At 34.7% G+C, this 25,389-nt stretch overlaps 1 protein-coding gene across 5 annotated transcripts; it reads right to left on the bottom strand.

Annotated features, from left to right (window-relative positions):
- Positions 1-7,227: 7,227 nt before the first annotated feature.
- Positions 7,228-22,145, bottom strand: Hex-A (Hexokinase A). Of its 5 annotated transcripts, none has more exons than XM_017629681.1 (3): positions 22,129-22,145; positions 8,809-10,887; positions 7,228-8,732 (listed from the first exon to the last, which is right to left on the bottom strand). In XM_017629681.1, exons 2-3 carry the CDS (start codon positions 9,956-9,958, stop codon positions 8,119-8,121), a joined length of 1,764 nt encoding a protein of 587 aa, XP_017485170.1. In that variant the 5' UTR covers positions 9,959-10,887; positions 22,129-22,145; the 3' UTR covers positions 7,228-8,118. The 5 variants fall into 5 exon arrangements, with proteins under 5 accessions (XP_017485170.1, XP_017485171.1, XP_017485169.1 ...); XM_017629682.1 differs by lacking the exon at positions 22,129-22,145 and adding an exon at positions 20,151-20,168; XM_017629680.1 differs by lacking the exon at positions 22,129-22,145 and adding an exon at positions 16,589-16,607.
- Between the last annotated feature and the right edge of the window lie 3,244 nt (positions 22,146-25,389).

Genomic DNA, 25,389 nt, shown 5'->3' with positions numbered 1-25,389 from the left:
CTAAAAAAACTCATAAATAAACTGATAATAAACAGATATATTTCTACAATTTATATATTTGCATAAATAAGTGCATATGTACGAAATACCAAATTTATGAGTTGAGGCAATAAACACTTCAATTACATGCCTTCTTCCGTCACTAATTTTGCACTTCGTACACACTTGTCTAACCCGTAAGCAATACAAAACCTGCACAAAGTTCAATCGCCGATTGAGGCTAAAATAATAAAAGTATGTAAATAAAGCAACAATTACGAGCGGCGTCAAATTTTACAGTGATCCGCGGATAAATTGGTTTTGCGTAAGTGTATTAAATTTAAAGGCTTTATAGGAATAAAACTATGCAGCTTTAAAATTATGATGTTAAAAAAAGATATTTTGCAGAATATTTTATTTTTTGTGCTTCAAGCCTTTTCTAAACTGCAACTTTTCTATGACTGCACTAGTAAGAAATATGAGATTCTCCATTATATAACACTTTTGTGGAAGCCAATGTTATAAACTTGGGTATTTAAAACGTTTCTGAAGGTTTTTTTTTTATTTTTTTGTTCGGTTCTTTAAAATGTTTTGAAGGAATCGAGCCTTTCGAAAAATTTTGTAATTTAAAGTAATGCACAAATTATGATTCCCTTGTATGTATGTAACCAAGTGTACAATATTTGGAAGTTTTTAGTTCACTTATCCATGATTCTCAAACTCCTAAAAAAATCAGGAAAGTTTAAAGGTGCTTCACTGTATGATTTTCAGGCACGTCAGATGTTTAGTCAGCTGTTTGGATTTATGTAAAAGCAATGTCGTATCAATGGGCAACGAGTTGTTTAATTACGTCCGGCAAACAATTGCAACAATTGCAAAATTTTACAAATTCATCAAGTACATAAGTAATTATGTGAATAAAAGTATTCTTCTTCTTTATTTTACAATATTTTGATACATACAGCTCGCGACTAAAGATAGCACATCAGCATTTTTACCAATTTTGACTACTGTTGTTTTGCTTTTTTTAAGGTTCATTCATTTTTTAATAAAGTTCAGCTCCTTATCTGACAAAAACCGTGTAAGTCCAAATTTCGGACTTTGTACAAAAATTTTAAACATTGCACAAACTTTTCGTCCCCCAATTCCAAGTATTTTAAATAGAATTTCTAAATTAATTTTTGGTATGCAATTTTAGAGCTTATTAAAATTTAGTGTCAGTTAATCGCCTGATTCTGTCCATTTGATAGTGATGGACATAAGCTGTAGTAATCTTAAAAGGAAAATGCTTAAAATTAGAATATAAGCAATAATTAACATTTTTTAGCAAATTTCTACTGTGAAAGCAACAGTAAAATTATTTTTGGCAATCCTGTGAATTCTTTAAATCCACAAGTTGGCACTCGGTCTCCAAAAACCCGTATTCCTTCGGCGAATTCTTCGAACTATTTGGCATTTCAATATGTTTGCGTGGACTCGAGCTCCGATACAATTTCTCAGGGGATCTAAAACTGAAGATTTCTTTGTATGTATATTCGCCATGGCGTAAATCATTATTAGACATTAGCTAACATGAATACGTACTATTTCTCTGCTTCTGCGATATTAGAAGTGCGAGCCCATGTTTCTAATACAAACTTCTTATTGAAATTTAAACTTTCGTCATAGCTTCGATTGGTCTACCCAAATAACTTTTATATCCACTAGTTAGATGCTTATTTTACAAAAACACGATTGTGGTTTTCATATTTGTTTATTAAATAATTTGGCCACTTATCATTTCTGAAAAAAATTTGTTTTTTTTCTTTACTCCTTTTTTACAAATGTTTTTGTTTTTTTGCATACGACATACATAAATAATAACCAACATATTACCTCACTCCATCATCCAAAGACAACTAACGTCGGCTCTTTATCTAAAAGCATAGACAGACGGCAGCTCTGATCCGGATCAATTCGTTAATTTGCAATTATCTTGGGTAATTACCTGCTGTTGATCCGGATTAACAGGGCAATTCTGGCTTAAATAGTTGCAAGTGTTTTGTTTGACAATTTTGTTTATCTCATTTGCAAACTTTCATGACTTTTTTGATAAATATTCCAAATGAAGATGTACATTAAGGTGGTCCAAAAATGCATGTGAAAAAGTAAAGTCGGAATTTTTCTGCTCTGACCCCGTAGGATTGTTCTATACCAAAAAAAATATACCTTTATTTCTTATTTTGAAATCAAAAAATATTTAGAAGTCGCACAAAGCGCTCAAAGCGTATTTTATATGGGGGAAAAAAACTTTTCGTAGAAATGGTATAGAATAGTTAAAAACCAATATTTTTCTGCCAGAAAACTAATTTGCTTTTAATTTTTCGTTTATCTTTTTGATTGAACTAAAGACCCTCAAAATCCTAGAGTTAATTCTCAAACTTAATACGGATCAGGGGCATTTTCGATTACAACACTGGCACAACCGCAGAGATCGTAGAATACAAAGAACGTGCAAAACTACCCTGGGCATCTACTTCGTCGGCTAGAATAATTCAGACAATAATCCAATTGAAATTGAATAAGAACTTATTTGAATTAGTATGGTGAATACACTATCGCCGACGAGGTAGATGCCTAGGCTAGATTTGCGTGTTCTAAAGTAATTCTTAAAAATATATTTTTTTTCTTTTATTTTATTATTTTTTTATTATTGTTTTTAATGTTTTTGTTAATATTTTATTTTATTATTTTTGGTTTTATGTTATTTCACATAATTATTTCAAGTTAACTTAATTTTTTAGAGTTTAATTTAATTAAGCACTACTAAATATTCCACTAAAAGACGGCAAATTAAGAGGAGCAACGAAAATTAAAAAAAAAATTAAATGTTCCTGTCCATGGTAATCGAACACCCTACTTTAATAGTCGCTCAATCCGCAACACTGCCGCCTGTCAGGGTATAATTTTAATCCGGATTAACGTTGCCGTCTGTCTATGCTATAAGGTCAATTCGCATTAACCAGCATTGGCGTTAAATTTACCACAACCAAAGATAATTTACATATTTTCATTTACGCAACTGCCACCTAATGTAAGCAATTAGTTTCAATCATATACTAAATATTATTTAAAAATACTCTTAAAGCAGATCACATACGAGTATGTACATATGTATGTATCTGTGTACAAGTACTCAACTTCGTACATAAGTATTGTAAATATAATTATGATAGGAATCCATCTCTTAGTTGTGATTACTTTGCAGTTTTGCGATGTAGTAAATACCCGTATGCAAATGTGCAACAGCACGGATATACTTATGTACATTAGGGCGGTGCATTTTATTAGTAAGTTATTTTGTATAAAAAAAAGAAGTTGTAATATAGATTTTTTTCGTCAATTTTTTATAGTAGATTCTAAACATAAACAAATTCAGAGAAATGTAATAAATTTCCAAAAAAAAATCATCAAAATTTTCAACTTGTTATTTAGTCGCATGTCGATTACTATCGCATTTTAAACATTTTAGTGAATAAAAGGGGTTTTCAATGAGGGCGGGTAGATGGAATAAAACAAGCTATATGTGAGTTATCAACGAAATTTTTGGTTTCGTTTAAAAGTCCCACGAATGACATTATGTACGGTATATAACATCGTTTAGATCCGCCAGAATTAGAGCGTTGGCCTGGGCTATGTTGGCTTTAAGGACATCAAAAGTCACGAGAACGCCTAGAACTATCCGCACCAATTTAAAACCGCCTTACAGACCTTCTGCATAAATATTTCCTCGTCAGACTACAACTTCTTTGCAACTATTTTTTTGTTTTTATAAAAATACCAATCATCAACCAAAATTATATGAGTTATTACAAAATCGGTAAAAAGCTGAGTTATTTCTTCTGTCACGGGTGGCACAAAAAAAAACCGACTTTTTGGAGCAGATATATTTTACGGAAACTCTGCGTATTGATTGCACTTTTCTGTGTGCACTTGATGTCTTGAAATAAAAAAAGAACCACGAATACAAGCAAAGCAAAAATTATTGCTTTATTAAAAAAAAAAAATTCGAAATTCCTCTGTCACGGGTGGGACAGGTACGAATTTTGTATCCTTACATTTAATGGGCTATAAAACTGCCTTTTTTAAAAATTCTAAACAAAAAGTTTAAAATTTTTGGGTGTAATTGTTGTGCGAAGTTTGAAATGTGGATTTATGTATGTGGTTCTGGTTATGTAATGCGCTAGACTTTTACCTATAAAAAAAAAAAACTATAAACATTAAGTAAACAAAAGAAAAAAACCAAAACTGATCAAAATGTTACTTAACTTAATCAGCTGACCCCAAGGGTAAATAGGTAATAGACGAATCCGCGCTGGCGAAAATTACCGAAATAATGCTTTTTATATGAGGCTTTCGCTATTATGCTCAGGATGTATAAATGTTCGGAAAGCATATTTGAATTGGAAATTAGAAAACCCGATTTTTTTTTAATTTTCCATCTCAAAAATGCGGTATTGCCGGTCGTAAGTAATTTTTTATGAAAAGCCAACTATTCCATCGTTTTCAGCATTAAATTGTGGTATAAACACCACATTGTTTTTCTGCAATAAAATATGACTTTAGTTATCGAAAATATCCTCTTACACGAAATTTCGAAATTGTTGAAAAATGAAAATTTCAAGTGCGGGTGGCAACCTCTAAATTTAAGTTTTTCAGGCCCAGGTGCCTTCTTTTGGATCAAATATACGAAACCTCTTGGTTTATCTATTCCTTGTAACTGGCCTTACAGTATTCTAAAATAATTATGCAATAGATTGTCATGTTACCAATTTTCTACCGTGTCTTTATTTACTCAAATTTAATCATTTGCCGTTCAGAGGCGGCGAAAATTGTAGGCCACAAATTTATTTTGAAATATTACTGGTAAATGACCAATCACGTGAACTTCAATCTTGGCCTCTAGATTACGATGCTGTTTTCAGAAAATCCGTATCACGTCAAAATTTTGAGATATGGAAGCTATGTGTTATAGTGACGCGATTTCGATGATTTTAAGACATAGTTACGGTAATATCTAAAAATAGTCACGTGCAAAATTTTGGTATAAAAACTTTAAAACTGGTTTATGTGGTTGGCCGTTTAGCTGTGATTTTTTTGCCTCCCTACTGTCTTATTGTTGTAGTTAGCGCCAAAATATTAATATTATTATTGTGTTGGTGTCAGTTGATTTTTCCGACAGGATCCCTTGTCAAGCTTGGTTTGCTGACAAACCTGTTTCGGCGTTGTGACGGAAATTTGTTCCAAAATAAATAATAATATTATTATTGTTATTATTATTATTATGTATATACTCGTACATACAAATCATTGTCGTTAAGCTCAACTAACAGTAGGCCCAGAAAACATTCTGTTTCGAGGTATCGGACCAGACAGACAAGGGTGTTAGCTGACTTCATTTGAGTGGGCATGTGAAGAGGTAGTTGGTCTCGTGGCGTAAATGTCCACATGCTGGGTACTCATTACGTATGTATGTCGGGGACGAGGCTGGATAGGTAGGAGTTGAGATTATAATCCATACCATAATTTGATCAGTATTACGCGGGCCCTCTCGGAAGTTGAAGCTCACATTCACAGGACGGAAGTCTTAATAGGTGGTAATGGTCTCGCTGTAAATAACGTTAATTTTCAGTCTGTACAGTCCCGAGTTCAGTGGTTGTTATACATAACGTTGGACTTCGTCCTTCAGTTCGTGGAGATGCATTCTGGCGTGGCTAGGCTGAGGTTCCGTCACAAGCAAGGAACTGCTTGCTGCTGTGCTCCCTTACTGGGAGCATTTGGGTCTCACTATTTATACACATACATACATATATATATGGTGTTCTGGCGAAATCAGAAGGCATCCCGTGGCTGTCCGGAGTTCTGTGTTGTGGCATTTCTATTGTTCACTGCGTCCTACTAGTCTCCGGCGATCACGCGGGTGCTGCATAATTTAGAATCGTCCTGCCAAATGCCTTGTATGTTGCCAACAACATTTTCTTGTTTTTGTCCCAAGTGCTGTCGGCAAGTGATTTGAAGACTTTGTTGGGGCTCTGCACTTTATTCGTGCATGTGGTAAAAATGGCTCCTTGTAATGAAGAAGAGAGAGAGTTCAGAGTGATAACCGTTTACTTGTTAACATCTATTCGACTCTGGTTCTGCTTTTTATGAAAAAACCTCGTTTTCTAAGGCGACTGTCATTTGAAATGAATCTGAAATTGAACCGGAGACCGCATGTACAACTAAAACCCCAATAAACAAATTAAGTTAGTACGCCGCACACTCAAAAACNTGAAAAAACCTCGTTTTCTAAGGCGACTGTCATTTGAAATGAATCTGAAACTGAACCGGAGACCGCATGTACAACTAAAACCCCAATAAACAAATTAAGTTAGTACGCCGCACACTCAAAAAAAAAAAAAAAAACGAACCAAATCTTGTTTTACTGTTTTATATAAATATGCATTTTAATGCCAATTTATTTACTCAGGTATGTATTTTTAAGTATTTATATATATTTATAAATTTAAAACTATTTATAAAGCAAAATTTTGTATTAACATTGAATAACAATTTGTTGCTTTAATGAGTTTTTTAAACTTAAAATAGTATTTTTTTTTTTTAATATTATATTATTTTATATGTATGTACGTACAGATTTGTAATAGATATTTGTAGATAGTAAGTATATAGGTGTATACATATAAATAAAAGAAATTATATCTTGGGTTGCCATTAGAGTTAAACAAAACAAAACAATAGGTAATTTGGGAATAGTAAATAGATTTTCATTAAAATAAAACTTGTTTAAAACGGAATCGCGTCACATAAGATTAATTTTTTTATTTATTTAAGTAAAACCAAAAATTTTATAAATTAAAGGCGGAATCATAAAAGGTGATTTAATTACATATATAGTACAATATTAACTAACAAACTAAGTAACACTACATTAGGGATGCGCATTTTTACAATTTTATGAATGTATGAGTGAACATTTTTTTCTGATGAATCTAAATAAAGCAGGTTGTTCAGTGATGTAGTAATTTTTTATTTGCTGCTTTCTAAATCTTTGTTTATACATTTGCTATTTTTACGAAATAGTAAAACGGCACTAACTGAACATTTTAATTTTATATTAATTTCATGTTTATGCTTTGCACAAGTTTAAAAGTTTTCACTAATTTGATTGATTTTTATTTAGTTTTTTACTTGATTTTTTTATTTCCATTTTTAATCTAGTCACACATGCAAATTTGCCCGAAAGCAGTGTAATGCAGTTGTCTTTTTCTGCTAAGAGTAACCAAATAAATAATCTAGAGGTGCCAAGGCAACATAAAACTAAATAAAAATACGTTTTTCTGCCAAATTTACAATGTTTCAAATTCGTTCATTGCCTTCGTTTTTCTATAGGAATATACATATGTAAAAACGAAATTCTTAAAAACAAAATAGTGCAGTTTAAAATATTTTTTTTTATACTCGTATGTATATTATATAATAGTTATAATAATTTTAGTTTTTTATTGCTAAAAAATCAACAAATGTACAAAACTAGTGACAACTGTATGCTTGTATGGTTGTTGCTGTTACATCTTTTAGTTATCGTACAACTCTTGCGGCAATACTCGGTCACATCACTGCACGCTCAGGAGGGCTGGCTGCCTGCGGCCTTCCCTATCTCTCACACGTTGCTCTGCACACTCTGCGCTGCTGCCCCATCATCGCACAGCACTACTCTTCATCCTTTGTATCCTGTTTTATTTTTATACTATCACTTTGTTGCTTTCACTACTGAGTTTGCGCGTAAAACGTCACGTCATGTCATGTGATTGCTGCTGCTGCATCGTAGTTTTTGTATCGCTTTCTTTTTTTTTTTTTGGTTTTCTTGTTGTTTTTGTTACATCACTACTTCTACTATTTAAATTGTGTGACGGCTGTCACAGCATTTTTTTTTTTATAAGAATTAACATTACTATTGTTGTGTTGGCGTGTAAGCTTGTTAGCCTTATTCACTTACAGATGTATACAATATGTTATGTAGGGGAGGGGGCACTGGTAGCTTGCGCCTTTTCACGGCTTGTGGGCTTACTCACATATTCCTTTGGCGGCTAATTGCATTTATTTAGCTTTTGCTCTGACGTTGTCCTCCCGACACGCTACCGCCGCCACAAGCGCGGCACCACGACCGGAACCATCCTCGGACAACATCAGATCGAAGTTAATTCCTGGCTTGACCAATTCTGTGATTTTCTCCACCATCAGCGAATGGAATTTCGGGTGGAAACGGTAAACACTGCCGTCAACGCCTACAGTTACCTGTTTTTCGTCCATTTTGTTTATGAGGGTGGCAATACCGCAAGACACCAGATGCGCCGCACGCTTCGAAACACATTCGCAGACGTAACGGACATTGGCGCAATCTTCATCGGTAGCGTCATTCAAGCCCAATTCGTCCAACACCATGTGACAGTTGGTGAAGTTTTCAGGTTCGTCAGCCTCGATTTCCGACACGTATTTCGTGAAGAACTGGCCGCGAGTCATTAGTACATCCGAATCCTGTCCCTTGAAGAGTATGCCCGCTTTGACCAATTTCACTATTACCAGACGCACCAATTCGCCCATGTACATGCCCGATATCATTTTCTCAAACAGCTGCTTGCCCGGGTTGATAGAGTGTTGATCGATTTCGTCATCGAATTCGGTGCGAATGAAGTTCAACATACCGTTATTACCCAGTGCGCCCCACTCGGTATTGATCAGCATATGTTCCTTGCCATTGCTAGTACCTTCGAACACNACCGTTATTACCCAGTGCGCCCCACTCGGTATTGATCAGCATATGTTCCTTACCATTGCTAGTACATTCGAACATAGCGCACTCTTCCACGCGTTCCATGTAGCAGGCATTCGAGCCAGTACCCACAATCAAGCCAATTTTGCAATCGTGATTTTTCCAAGCGCATGACATCAGTGTACCTGTGGTATCATTTAGGATGGCACAAATTTCAATTTGTACATCTCCACGTCTCGCTAAGGCGTCCTTCAGCAGTTGCACAACATCTTCACCCACCACACCGGAGCAATTGAAACCTTTCGTCCAAGTGGATAAAATACCTTTGGTGAGTCCGAGCTGTTGCAGTGGGAAGGAGAAGGTGAAACCCAATGGCAGAAGCTCGTTGAATACATTGTGCTCGGACATAAAACTGGCCAAACATTCGGCGATGTGATCGAAGAGCTGCTCACCAGAGCCGATCATGATGTGTTGTGGTATGGCGTAAATGCGTGATTCCATTTGGAAATCGTGCTCCTCCTTGAGGTGGATGAGCAGCACACGGAAGTTGGTACCGCCAAGGTCAAGGGCCAAGAATTTGCCACGTTCATTGCCATTGGGCAAATCTTGTACGTACGTTACCCAGCACTTGACATCCGCTTTGTGATGTGTTTCCTTGGCGAGGCCACGCTTGATTTCGTGCAGGATGCGATAATTTAATTCCCTGATCTGTTCGTCCGTTAATATTAATTGCTGACATAACTCGTGAACCATTTTGTGTTTTTCCGCGATACTAGCGTTAGCGTGTGGTGGCAATGGTGTTTGTGGCTGTGCCTGCTGTTGCTGCTGCTGAAGTTGCTGTAGCTGCTGCGCAGATGCTGATTTGTACGAAAAACTGGATGTAACATTGGCTACGCTGCCAACTGCGCTGTTGCCGATTGTGCCAACGCGTACGTTATCTGTTTCGTCCGTGGACTCAATGCTGCCGCTACACTTGCATGCGACGCAATGGCCGTTGTTTTGACTGTTGCTCAGGCTGCTGCAAGCGCCTAATTGTTGTTGTTGACTGTGGCACGAAAGCTTGTCGCTTACGATGCAGTCGGTGCCGCGACAACAGCCATTGACAATTGCGCTGCCGCTGCTATTAATAGACATGCTCTGCATTGCACCATTCAAATCTTTCTCCATCTCTGCCGCTTTGATTAGCTTTTTTGCACAACGCCGCGCCGTATGAATGTAGTTTTTTTTTGTTTTTCAACGTTTGTACGCTTCCGCGATTAGTTGAATGCAAACGATAGATAGATATACTTTTTCGCAAAAATATCTACGTTTTAGATACTCTCGCAGCTTTTGGTGACTTTGAAATATGTAGTAGTTTTTGCTTATTTTAGCTCAAGACCTGCGCGCTACTGTGGGTTGTGCGCGTAGTTATCAGTATGTTTTCTATATATGTATGTATGTATCTGTCAGATATATTGCGAATAAGAGAGCTAGCACTAGTAGTCCGTATTTTCACTTATAGCTTTTGCAATGTACTGTTACTTCTGCCTCCTCGATTCTCTCTCATCTGCTGCAAAGATATTTCAAAGCTTTCCGCCTTTTCTATTTTTTTTTTAATGCTTGCACTCTTGCAGTTATTCTGGTTGCTGTTGCAATTTCAGTTATATTTGTTGTTGGATATGCAAGTTTCGGTTCTTTCGTGTTCGTTATTCTGTTGGTATGTCTCTGTTTTGGTGGCTTTTGTTTTGCTCAAATTGCAATCGGATGCGGATGCAAAAACAAATTTAACACAACCAAAAAAAAATGCACGAAACACTCACTCACTCAAAGAAGTCCTAAATGCACATCGGTTTAATAATCACCGTTAGTGATGTTGATTTAATAGAATATCTTTCTTTTGAAAAATTTATCAAGTCCCGTCTGAGTTTCCTTCTACACAGAATTGTTTCCTTCAACTTTTTAGTAGAGCACGATTTTATAGTTTCCCGCTCGACCAACCGTTGTCTTTAAGCGTTCGCCTCGGAATCAATTCAGTCTGTTGGTTGAATAACCGTTTCAGTTTCGTTTTCACAGCTCACAGCTCGTTGCGGCAGCTCCGTTGTTGAGTTTGAAGGAACCTTGAAGGTCAAAATTGACAATTAGTAACGTGTATGTACATAGCGGGTATAAAACGTACATAGAGATATGAGAGTATAAAAAGGCCTAACATATGCATAGGAATATAATATGTATATGTATGTATGGATATAGTATAGAAAGTAATGGAGGAGAGTACAAGTAGAGAAATATTTGCGAGTGAAGTACAACATTTTACTGAGCATTTTATACCTATACAAAGCCAAATAAGAAAAACAAATACTAATAATAGATTGGAAATTCGACTGGAGAAGCAATCTGCGAGAGCTGAGAGCGTTCGGGTATGCGTGAGTCAGCAATCTTCCAAATAAAAAGTGGGCAAATACACAAGCGCTTGTATAAGTGTAATACTGAACCCATCAATTGACCAACAACCAATATACAACATACTCCCAATGTATGTATGTAGGTACCCACCGCTTCTCCAACACTATAAAGAGTAAGAACAGTGTTTTTAATACACACTTAGGTATGCGTACTCGCGTATTCGGATTTGCGCCATTCGTGTATACTATATATAAACTAACTAAATATGTATGTATATCGCACACCGTCTTCAAAAGAGTCACAACTCAAAATAATACGTTTGTCAGAAAATGCGATAAACTATTTCTTAGCACATGATAATCATATGGGCGAGGGCGACTTTACCTTAGGTTTTTTTTAATCAAATTAGAACAAAAATTTGCTCCAGCATTTGCTGAAAGGCAAATAACAGCTCAGTGTACATTTTTAGCGCATAATCTCAAAAATGCTAAATTTTGAGTTGTGACGCTTTTGAAGGCGTTGTGTGATATGTTTGTACCTATACCAAAACTATGTAGGTATGTACATACGTATACATGTTTGCCTTAACATTAAGCTCGGCAACACACGTGCTTATATTCATACATACATATGTACATATATATATTATTGGGCGTGTATATGTGTTTATATATGTATGTCAAGAATGATAGAATACAAGATTGCGCCGATCAGAGAGGATTTTTGAGAATAACTTTTGTGTGACGTCACACTGGTGCAATTGCGAGAGAGAAATGCCAAAACGTGAGCAAGAATGGAAGAAGAAGAAAAAATGATGCAAAGGAAAACGTAAACAAGTTGCACCAGTGTGACGTCATGCAAACAACGATTCTGTCAAATTCGTTAAGAGAAAAATAGCGGTACCGAGATCGGCGCAACCTTTGTATTCTCTCAATCGTGTATGTATGTATATAGATATATGTAGATATTCAGTTTGGAGGCACGTTTGTGGCGCTCTCAGTAACATCCCATATGTACTCCACATTTATTAACACAAAATTCCTTTATGCTTTATGCCAGTTTATGACCGTGTCTGTCGCTCTCATTTTTTCGTACATCTTGTTGTCGCGGGTATACCAGTTTTTATTTTTTTTTTGTTTTTTGTACACTTGGAATGTTGTTTTTACTTGCCTCTTTCCTAGTCGCTAGTAGCCCCTCGATTTGGACCCTGGTTTCTAACAAATGCTAACACACCCAACACGCTTCTAATCTGCGTGTTTGTTATTTAAATGCAAAGCACACCTTTAGACGTCGTTGTCGTCAACCCACAACTGTTTTAACTGGTTTAGGTTACTGGCTGCTGCTATAGCTCGCTAAGAAAAATAATTAATTAAAATGTACAAATGTATGTACGTAGGTATGTATGCATATACCGTTTAGTGTTGCGTATTTATAATCGCCATAAAAACTCGTCTCCATGATAACCTAAAATTTTTTGAATTGCATTGGACTTTGAAATCCACTCAGTCATCCGCAATTTATGTATGTATCTGCAATGCCCTTCTAGCAAACCTAAAATCATGCTGTTTCTCCTATTCTCCATATATGTATGTACATACATTTTCTAAATATTTTTATCACCTTACTTTCCTTACTGAAGATAATGATGATTAGGTGATCGCGAATGGATTTTAAGTAGCCTGGTATCATCATCGCCACCTCCAGCCCACCTTAGCATTTGGAGAAGACTTATTTATGGTTTGTGGGTTGTAGGAGTTCTAAAACTGTTGGACAATCAGAGAACATTGAAAGGCGGATGACGGCGATTTCTTATTTACAAAGAGACTTCGATTTTCACTGAACTAAGTACAACTATCAAATGGATCTCATAAAAAGCATCCGAATATTCAAAAAATCAGGATAGAACTCCCAACTCTAATAGAAAATGATTTATTAAATTTATTTTGGAGCGAAGTTCCGTCAAACCTTTTCAAGTTTTCCCACTCTGTCGGAAATATTAACCAACACCAACAAATGTATAGAAAACTTAAGAAAATTTGTTTTAGAATGACTCACTATGTGTAAGAATTGTAAAACGAATCATAATTCTGCCATATATAATTTAATTTTAATTTTCTAATTTGTGTTACATGTACATACACATGTAATTTTAAATTTTATAGTTTTTTTTTTGGTTTTCGTTTACCCTAATTTTGACTTAATTTTTTTTGTTTTGTTTTAATTTTTTTCTAACATTTTTTGTTGTTTTACATTACATTATTTAGTTCTTTACATTATTTTATTTTGTTCCATTTTGTTAAAAAAAAAAAAAATATTTATTTAAAAAAATAATTTTTGTAACCGAATTTTTCATTTATTTTCGCTCATTTATTTTTGACGGTGTATGTCATGTAGCTTGTTGACAATGTACATTTGTAGCTCATATGACCACGTCCCTTTAGAAGTTAAGTACATATTTATTTATTGCACAAACAATGGGGATTTTTGCAAAATATGAGATTCTATGCAGCATATGAAAGTAGTTAAAGAAAAAATACCCTGGATTATTTCATCAGTCCATTTAAGTTCGCTTTGTTTGTTTTTCCAAGAATCGGGGCTTGTCCCTATACATATGTACATATGTATGAATTGCATTAAAACGGCTCTTATGCGTTTATGCATACATATGTAGATATCTAAATATTAATGTGCATATATACATACATACATATGTATGTAAGAATCGGTACAGTGTCGTAACTAGGAGGGGTAGCCACCCCGAACGCGATGGTTGAGGGGCTTCAAGCTGATGTTGTTCTGACGATTTCGTCAGAAATTTTCGTCTTTGTTACCTTTTTCCATAAGAAACAGGTAAATGAAATTTTGGCTTTTCTAGATGGTTGTAATCGTTTGTTGAATTTGTTTAGGTGCTATACATTTTCAAAAGAAAAAAATCAAAACTTTTAAGTCTACTTTGACTCAAGGTTGAACTCAAGTATGATCTGATCATTTCAAGCTTGCTGAATGACCTCCCGCATGAAACAACCGAAAGAGGTACGTTAGGAAATGTCTTATTTCAAAAAAATTCTTTAACAACATACACCCAGAAAAACGTCGGGTTATATTTACCAAATCACGTGCTGAGAGAAATGTTTCTAGCTGACTTTTTTCTGGGTGTTACACAAAAATAGTTTTAAGGCGCCAAACTACGGGCGAAATCACATTNTCTAGCTGACTTTTTTCTGGGTGTTACACAAAAATAGTTTTAAGGCGCCACACTATGGGCTAAATCACATTTATTTTTTTTAATCTGATATAACGAGAAGGAAGAGAGCTAGCGCAATAATTCGTTTCGTTCGAATCATTTTCGCCTCCTACGAAAACACTTTAGAATGTTTTTCAGTGAATTTTCTGGGTTTTAGCTATTCACCCCTTATTTCAACCCCTAATTTAGGGATTGATGGTATTCTAATAAGCTTTTCCTTAATGTACATTTAATTTACTACTATTTAAAACAAAAATTGTATCGATATCGTGATTCGCCTCTGAGATACAGCAAAAAAAATTCAAAGATCATCAATTCTTTGAACATGGTCAACTTAGCTTTAGTTTTCCTTTAATCGACAGAACTTGAGCTTTATTCACAAAAAAATTTTACATTTTAAACAAAAAAAATATGATTTAGCCCATAGTGCGCCACAAATCACGCCGGGTATTTCATTTTGAAAATTTACTGGTTGACCAGAAACGTGTGTTGTTAATAGCCCTACTACGCCACTGTGTGCGGGTAGGTACAAATGTACTTATGTATATGTGTATATGTACATATATTTGTAGGTGGTCTCATACACAAATATACAAATGCACTGTGTACATAATTTGTTTGTTAAATGTGCTTTTCTGGCAGCTGTACGCAATTGCGCCGTACGTGCCACAGCTCAGCAGCAAACTTTCCAAAACAGGTACTCCAAATCAATCAATGACGGCTGCCAGTGCCATATGTAAGTATGTGGTATGCAAAAATAAATAAACACCATCACAAAATGGGTTTAGTTTTAATGCAGACACCCAATGACTGTCAATGTCCATCTGCAGACACTTACATATGTACATACAGTGCCGGCCACTTGATTAGTGCCCCCTTTGATCCTTACTGTCAGTTTTCTTTTTGTTTATTTAATATTCATTACTTTTTTATAAAAATGGCATATTCTATGAGGTTTTAGCAATTTCAGTAAAATAAGGTGCACGCCTCAAGTTTCTAAAAAATTGCGTTAATTTTGACCACTTTTTTAGCCGAGAGTGTATCGCATTTTCTTCCAATAATAAAATAGGCGAACATACCTTTGTGATACTAAGATTTAATGTGCTACAAAACTACATACTCAAGAGTTTTAAATTTTGATAAAAATTTGTTGAATTATTATAAAATTTGTATTAATTTGAAAACCGGATTTGCATGATTCTTGTTATTATGATGTATGCTGTATTATATAATTATTAAATATTAAATAAACAAAAGGAAAACTGTCAACACAGACGACTAAAACAGGGCGCTATTCAGGGGCCGGCACTGTATGTATGTACATACATATATAGCTGAGGGGCAGAGCGACCTCCAAAAGTGAAACGTTCATGAATTCGTTTCTTCAACAATTTGGATGTCACATATCAAAACGGTTCAACAAGTCGTTCTACTTGCTGGTTAACGACTCAGTTATTGTTTGTTTTCTCAATAGTATTTCGTCCGTTTCCACCAAGTCGCCTTCGACACTTTATAGAAAAACTTCGTGTACGCGAGATTCATCTCGTGGTTTGCTCATTATAATTAATATATCCAAAAATGTGTACATACAGTTACTTTTTATGTACGTAAGCGCTATATACGCATATACTAAGTACATATGTATGTATGTTAGGGTGCACCACCAAAAAAAAGTTGTGGTTTTTCCACCGGAATTAAAAAGTTTATTATATTTTAGGACTTTCGCCAAAGTATTTCGTTAAAATATTAAGATTTGCGTGATATTTTGATTCCACAATATTTTAAAAGCAAGATTTATTTATAACAAATTTGATCTTTCAAATAGGTCCAGCTCACGTAAATCTTAATGTTTTTTTTTCGAAATATTTTGGCGGAAGATTTAAAATACAGTAAATTTTGTGTTTTCTATGGAAAAGCTGATGCACCCTGATGTATGTATATCTACATATGTACATGAGTATGTATGTAAGTATCTACATTTGTGTTTAGCCACCATATGTTTTATTTACACTTTGTTCGCGGGCAAATATGCACACAAATGTACATATTTGAATTTTGCAAAAACAAATCGTTAAATCCTAAAAAATTTGCATTTATTTTAATTCACACCGCGTCATGTCAAACGTGGCGTCACGCGCTAATAGTTTTTTTTTTTGCACTAATAACCAAACTTTTCAATTCTGTTTGCATTCAGGTGCTTTGGCATTTTTACCTAATTTTTTATTTATTTTTAATATTGTTTCGTTTTTGTCTTTTGGAAATAAATCCTAAAGTGTACTATATAAAGCTTATTTATGCGCATTAGCCTCCAAAAGACAAGCTTGTTCACTTCTACATATTTACATTTGTATGTACATATGTATGTGCATATGTACATAAATATATTTTTAAATGAATGTGAGGCCACAATTTTATTGTTTGCAATGTATGTTTGTATATCTTTTTTAAAAGCTTAAGTACATACATATGTATGTATTTTACTCCTTAGTATTTATTTTTCAGTTTTAAAAATAGTTTGCTCAACTCCGACGTCTTAAACATTATAAAATATTGGGCCTCATGTGCAAAAACTGAGCTTAAGCTCCGACTCAATTTTTGCACTGAGGAAATGAGTTCAAGCTCAAGAATTTGTACTGAAAATCGAGTCGGAGCTTGAGTTTACTCTTTCTGTATGAGGCCCATTGTTGCAACTGTGAGTACAATTTGGTTAAAACGTGCTATCACCAGACATATTTGATCGCACCGACTTATTCAATGACGGTCAGCCAGATATGTAGGTATCCGGCCGAACGTACATACATAGTTTGTGAATATATTCATACATACATATGTACATGTATACAGACATATAAGCATATGTAGTTAGTATTCCTGTTGCGAAAAATCTCTAGTTCTGAACTAATGCGCTTCTAGTACATTTAGAACCAGTACTGGTTCGCGATAAATCTCTTTGCATGCAAACAACTGGCGAATTTAAAATGGCGATGTCCCAGGAAGTGTCAATTGCCGCCCGCTGCATCCGTTTTCCGATAGTTCGGAACTAAGTAGTACTATACTTCCGAACCAGTTCTAAAATCGACGGACGAAAGAAAAAAGTTTTATGATTTTTCAACCTTTTGGGTTCTTTCGTGTGCGATTTTAATTTATTTCCAAAGAAATGTGTGTTTCCAATCGAAATTAAATTTGTTTGGAATGGTTGTAAGAAATGTACTTTAGCTGTAGCTGAGTTTGCAGAGGTGCTTGCTGTTATTGGTTAGATTCCAGAAGGTCCCAAGATGTTAAAATATTAACACAAATTTTGTTTCGTATTACCAAACTATGAAAAAGCATCTGCGAAGTGCAAAATAAAAGCGTAGTTGAACTAAAAAGCCGTCAAACACTGATTTTATCAGTACAGTACTGCTTTTTCAATTCTTGTACTGATTTTATTCATTTCTTCAATAGTACGCTAATGTCCTGATTTTTCAAAATTTGTACTGATTTGTACTGAATTTTCAATTCAAACAAAATACTTTAGGATTTTCCTAAGGTTTTTCCATAACGTTGTAACTCCCTTAAACTGTAGTGTAAAAAGTAAGAAGATAATTTAATTATAGTTGATATGTTTCAGATAATGTTTTGTATCGTTTTATGGGCATATCGCCGGGTCGGAACGTACCAGTTGCGATAATATGATGGAGGTGTAATTATTTAAAAATAAGGCTGACGTTTCTTTTTCGAGTGTTGCTAGTTATCTCGAATATAACTTTCAGTTTAATAACAACAAATTTGAATATTCGAATGGCTTTTGCCTATAGCTTACAATTCTTTTTTCACAATTTACTGAGATTACTGACATCGTAAAGAGTTTTGCATACAAGACATAAAGTTAGATACTCTTTTTAGCGAATTCTTATTCATTCAAAGTTTTTGGCTTGTTGAAAAAATTTATTTAAGCCATGAGGAATTATACATGATGTCCTTAAATAGTCATTTTGTTTTTTCTTTTTCATAACCACACTCAAACGAAGCAACTGAGAGGATCATAGGTATAAAGTTTGCTTCCTGGCGCAAAGAGAGAAACCGGCTTCTAATTAAAAAAAATTTTAAAGTGAACTTCATATTAAAAGTAATTCTAATATAGAATTCTTTGACTATTTAAACACTGAAGACGGAAATGATCTTATTATTGCTATTAAAAAATGTCATAAATATAAAATACTGTGTACAATGATGTGTACACTCATGTTAAAATTAATAACACTTTTCTTATGAACTATATTTTATTTATATACGAAAATAAAAACAACTACTCTGGCCTTTTAAAGTATTATCTGATACTTACATTCATAATTTTGCTTTGAATAAAAATGTACTGAAAAGTACCGATTTTTTTAGCATGAACAAGTCGAACGTACTGATTGCTCGCATGAAAAATCTGTCAACCCTAGACATCGCCACGTTAAATTCGACAATTGTTTGCAAGCAAAAGAGATTTATCGCGAACCTTAGTCTAAATTTACGAAAAGCGCACCAGTTCAGAACTAGAGACTTTCACACAGGGTATACGTATACGTACATATATGTACATATTCAGATTAGTAGGTGCTGCCGGCGGGTTTGATAACATTTGCATATACATACACACATATATATTTATATGTAGATAAGTGTTTCGGAACTTGAGTATAAATGAATATATACATATGTATGTATGTATGTATGCATGTATATATATCTGTACAAGTAGGAACTTATGTATGCTTGCGCGCCCGTGGAACTGAACGTTTTTTTTTTGATGTTACTGAGCGTGAAGTGGGCGTTTGCTCTGAAACACCCTACAGTCGCGTCACTGAAAACAAAAACTAATGACGCCATTTTCAGTAAAAAAAAGCTTACTTCTAACTAGTTTAGAAAAGGACAATTTGGGGAAATATTATCAGAAACAGATATGTATGTAAGTACATATGTACATACATAGTTATGTTCATACATCGGCCGAGGTATGTCTTTCACTAACTGCTGATTTCAAATCGGTTCAACTACCTACTAACCATCAGCTGAACGGCGTTTAAATAATGCGTTTTTAACTGAAAACATCAGTAATTTTTGAATAAAACTTTTTTTAACATGTCATCAGTGATAAGGCAGAGTGGGCAGCCAAGTGAATAATTTGTAAAACGCAAATAAAAAAAAGGCATTGATAAACATTTTTTACATACATATATATGTATGTATGTATCTAGCTCTTTTTACGAATTTGAATGCCACTTGCAGCTACATTTCCATAAGAAATGGTCTCTTATAAGAATTTAACGTTATTTGATTTTCTATCAGCTCCAGTAAGAACAGTATCTAAATAAATACATATATATTCAGACTTTTTACGTATGTGCATATGTAATTTTACTAAACTCAAACATTTTGTGGGCAATATTAAGGGTATTCTCGCAGTCTTGCAAAGCCCTTGCACGATGTACGAATTGCACGGTTTGCAAAGCTGTCCCATAGGAAAATCGGTTTTTATCGTACAATCCGTGCAATCCGTGCACCGTGCAAGGCCTTTGCAAGACTGCGAGAATACCCCTGTTGTGCCTCCTTCGCAAGCAATGGCGTCATGACTTTACTGTTTTCGAGTTCTTTGTATAAAAAGAAAGTGCGCATTATGCAATCTGCATTTTTGTGTTTCATTTAAGTGTATAGATAAGTAAACTGTTTATATATGGAAACACACTTTATGTATATTTCAAGTACCTTTGTATGAACTAGCAATAGAATGGACTTTTATCAGCACCAAGCAGACGTGATTAGTAACACGATAAAACGGAAGTGGCACTCAAAATTACAATTGACGAATATACGTGACAGCATAATCTTTTTGAAATGTGATGAACAAAAATATCATATTAGCGAAAAGTCTAAAAACTTTATTGATAACTCGTAGATACATATCATTGTTTAAAGTACAAAACCGCATACCTATGAATTTGTATAGTTTTTTGGCCTGGGTTTCGTGCTCTATGAAGTAGACAGAGAAGTGAAAGAAAAATTGGCAAAAAAGGATTATTTTTATAAGTAAAGAGCTTTAAACAAAACGCCTATGAATTAATTTTACCAATCATGCAACACTAAAATGTTCCATAGATCAAAATTGTTGGCAAATATGGAAAAACAAATTACATACATATGTGTGAAGCACATTAGGGATATTCTCGGAGTCTTGCAAAGCCCTTGCACGGTGCACGGATTGCATGCATTGCACGGTAAAAAACCGGTTTCCAATGGGAAAGCTTTGCAAACCGTGCAATCCGTGCAAGGACTTTGCAAGACTGTGAGAATACACCTATTAGGTTTTCACCTTTTCGGAAGAATAAACAGACACCAAGTACCGGGAAAAATGTTTTTACTATAACTTTCCGTAACACACAAATTGGAAATTAAAGTAAATAAGTAATATAAAAACCATATACATAATGGGCTTTTATGTTCAAGAATCGCTTTGCAGTCAATGGTAAAAGTATTTTGGTATTGACTTTACGAAGTTAAAAATTGTTCAGCTCTACGCCGAAACCAGTTTGCCTCCAAACCAAATTAGACAAGCGATGACGGAAAGTCGTTCCACAATACATCACGAGAAAAAAGTTACCATGAAAAGTATTTTGAATATCCTAAAAAAAACAGCGCCTAAATACTTTTGCCAATGACTGTATATACAAAAGTTAACAAATCAATAAAAAATAAAATTTTCTTTGAGTTTAAAGAAGGGTATTAAATGATAGTTTTGAGTTGAAAGTACTTTTTTTTTTGAAATTTTCTTCTGTTTTCAAGACGAGCTTCGGTGAAGTTTCAGCTGCATACGTATTTCACTCCAATTTTTATATTCTAATTAGACAATTTCAATTACTCTCTCACACCTCTAGATAACCTGATTCGCCATTTTATATATCGAAGAATAATCGGACTCCAAGTTCCTAACTTCGATAGCGAGATTTAAATAAATAAGATTTTTCTTCGATAAAAAAAAACAATCAGGGACATTCTGTTCGTTTCTTAGCAGTTTACAATCAAGATTATTATTTTTTTTTTTTATTTATGCTTAATAAAATTTATAAAGAACCACTCGTCAGCATAGAGCAATGGATCTGTCGGTGTTGCCGCCACTGAAATATAGTATACGTATGTATGTACATACATACATATGTACATGCACTGACTAAACTGTTATACACCCGTTATACCACGCGATTGAGATGATGTGGGAGGGCAGGTCTGCATCCAATAAGCTGGTTCGAGTGCCCCAAATTTGTTTTTATATCTCATTTGGTGTTATTCTTGGCGCAAATCACTAAAGGATACAAACAAAATTAATTGTATATATATACATATGTACATAGATAAATGTATAAAGTTTTGTTTTTCTGTGTATTTTTTGGAGCTATTTTTAGAAGAACCGTAAATAATTATACTCCTATCTTCCTACGCAACTTTTGACTTCAGCTGTCGCTCAATACATACTACAAACAGACTTCATTCATATCGATACATATTTCTACCCGTATTTATGCTCTTTGAACAACAAAATGAGCAAATACGGTATGTACATACATATATATTTTATCAAAACGTGCTTATAACTTGAAAACTTTTTTTAATGTTTACGTATGCAGCGGTAGTAGTGTAGTATGTAGAAGTATAACAGCTTTTGCTGACAAGTCTCTTATTTCTCACTCACTTTTTTCTGATATTCCGACAAGTGGAATTTCGCCAGTTTCCATTAAAATTACAATAGCCGATGTGCCGTTTTGTACTGGGTCAGCCAACGCTCATGTGCTCATGGAGCGGGCAACAAATTAGTACTCTGTGAGCAGAAATAAATACTGATTCAGAAATTCCAAAAAATAAAATAAAATAAAATAATGAGAAATCGTCCAATTATAGTGCACAAGTGCGACGGCGCAGAGAGTATACTACAAAAACAAAGTAGCCATACATATTGTCTTGCCGCCCATAGCTCCACCGCCAACCCAGCTCCAATATGAATGCTACATAAAGCCGAACAAAAGCAATAAATGACTTGAATGACGCCTAAGTGCAGTATGTATACACATATGTACGTATGTAAGTACGTAGGCGCATGTGAGCCTATAGCCGACCGCTTTGACTCTTTGTCTACCGGGACCAACCACACATATATACATAGATAGCTACTACCTCACTGTTTCGGCATCTGGTTTTCCTCTCATTGTTCCCTCCCTCTCTTCCACCATATTTGAAAATCATTGTTGCCGTTACAGCTGCTATTTATCGCTTTTGAGAATTCCACAGTTTGCCACTCTACCACATCTCAATGTTGTAGTTGTTGCTCCATCTACCACATATGTATGTATGTGCCGTCGTGGCTTCGGTCCGTCTCCAAACCCTCCTGTCTACCCACCTTCCTCCAGTCAATGCCTTCTGCATTATTCACGACAAAATCCAGTTAAGGGGGCTCGACTCGAATACTGGAGGTTGGTCTGTCGGCGTTTATATGAGGATGCGCTCGTGATTGTGTGGTATTACAAGTATGTATGTATGTTTAAAAACAAGTTTACATGTATGTATACTTGCATAGACACACACTCAATATTGTACATAGATGTATATATTTACGTATATATATATGTACATATGGACATACATCTGTATGTATGTATCTACTTAAGTGTGTGCTAAATCTTGAAAATAATTGATTTTTCGTTTTCAGGTTAAACGTGCCCTACTCAAGGGACTCTGATATATATGCATGCATAATTGTCCTATACTCTCATATGTACATATGTATACACAGTGACTCAAACAAGTGTTCTCACATGTTCATTTTTTAAATTTTCATAATTGGGTTCACACTTGGCTGGTTATCTGGTTATGTGGTTATATTTTTTATTCGGTTTACAACAAACATACACTACAGAATAATAATTTTTAACCAGATAACCAGTCAAGTGTGAACAACCCAAATGTTTTTCAAGTTAATTTTTTTCCCCATTAAAATATTCTCCAAGCTTTAGCCAAACCATATGTATAAATCAAGGTTTCAATATTTACGAAAATTCAACAAATATTCATCAAAACTTCGAGTTTTTTATTTACAACATTTTTGACTATGAAGTTTTATAGTCCATACAAGTTTAGTCTCATGCAGTGCAACTTTCAAGCGGCTAAAAAATTGCGTTGTTTTATAATAAGTTTTTTAACAAAAAAAAACTTAAATTGATAAATTTTGGGAATATTTAAAAAGTCAACACCTGACAACATGTTTGAGTCACTGTAAGTATATACATATGTACATATGTACGTACATGCGAGTATGTACACATTCAGACAAAATGCATTGCGATTTTGAGATGCAAGCGTAAAAAGCATATTATAGGTAATACAATGGCTACAGAAAGTGCATTTATTTAGTAAAATAACAACAGCAGCAGAGAATCCGCTTTTTTTAGAATATTGATTGGTAATAGCAAAAATATGGTTACTTATGCTTTAAAAAAAACTGTGTGCAAGATTCAAAAGTTTTGGTCAATATCTTAGGCTCGCCCAAGTCCATCAAAGTTCAATGTGCACAAAAAATAAAAATTAATAAATTAATTAATTAACACATTTTTTTTTTACTAAAATTGCAATTATCTTCGAAAGTATTAGTCCTACATAATTTGGTATATGGACCATTTTTATAGAGAATATAGACAGGCTGCATTTGTCTTGCGTTGGCTCGGTGTCCATGCCCTTAATTTATTCCGATCTTTTGACGAATCCATACAGTCCCTTCAGTGAGACGGTCCTAAACGTTGAGGACAGCCTAAAACGTGCTCGTTGTGCAGCCGTGCAGATGGCACTTGCCAATAACCCTCCTTCCTTCTGACCTACATATGCGCTGTAAGACATCAGGTTTTTTAGGCACATTTCGGTATCGAAAGCTTCAAATCTCTACGGGTTACAGTCATCGTAATAAGCTCCATATATCCAAAATCAAATATCGAAAAAAAAATCTTCTGAGACACCCTAATGTACACAAATGCATACATACATATATAAATAAATAAAGGTATTCATACATACATATGTAGATATATGCAATTTCTTGTTTCACTTGTGTTGTTTTGCCGCCATTGCAACGATGGGCCGAATGACGTAGATATCATTCGTCGCGCCAGCAGAAAGTGGGCTCGTTCGATGCGCTGCCGCTTGCGCTCTGCTTTAACTTCTCTTGATTTGCATGAGGGTCATAAAAGGGCATTCATTTGGCTTGGCGCGCAATGGAAATGGGAAGGCAAAAGTGCAAAGCTTATCGATTTGCATTTACGTAAATTTCTATTTGCATTGCGTATTAAATTTTACAGCATGTACATAAATATGTATGTAAATAGTTACTTTGTACATATTTGTTTTTGAACTAAAATGCTAATAGTGGATTTCAAAAATTTAATGTATGTAATTAGCAAATCAATTAATTAAAGTCAAGAACAATGACTTGAAATGTAAGGCTTTTATCAGTTTTTGAATATCTTCTTTAATTTCCGAGATACTGGCTACCGCGTTACAAACGCTACATACATACATACATACCTTAGTTCAATAAGAGCCGTGTAGCGCCGTGTAGCGCCGTGTAGACGCTCACGTGGCACGCTCCTATGACGCACGTTTATTTATGTATGAACGTACAGTCTCTTCAGCTGTGTTCACGAACATATTTGTGTTCATATTCGTGTGTATGAATGTCAATATGTACTTCTTTTCTACATTTGTATAACAATAAGTACGAGCATGTATGTATTCCATAGTGTGCTGTTTTCCCACTGAGAAAACTGAAGAAAGGCGCGTCATTACGCCCACCTTCTTTCGAGACCCGTGCTTCTTTCAGATGTACGATACATACATATGTGTCTTTATTTAAGCACAAAATAATACTTTTTGTTTTCAGCTTTATTTTTCTTTAGTGAGTTGCAAAAAAAAA

Source organism: Rhagoletis zephyria, unplaced genomic scaffold, assembly GCF_001687245.7.
Source record: "Rhagoletis zephyria isolate East Lansing unplaced genomic scaffold, Rhagoletis_zephyria_1.1 Rzeph_scaffold_07000, whole genome shotgun sequence".
NCBI lineage: Eukaryota > Metazoa > Arthropoda > Insecta > Diptera > Tephritidae > Rhagoletis > Rhagoletis zephyria.
The sequence above is the reverse complement of the archived record's forward strand: the minus strand, read 5'-3'. Positions and strand labels throughout refer to the sequence as shown.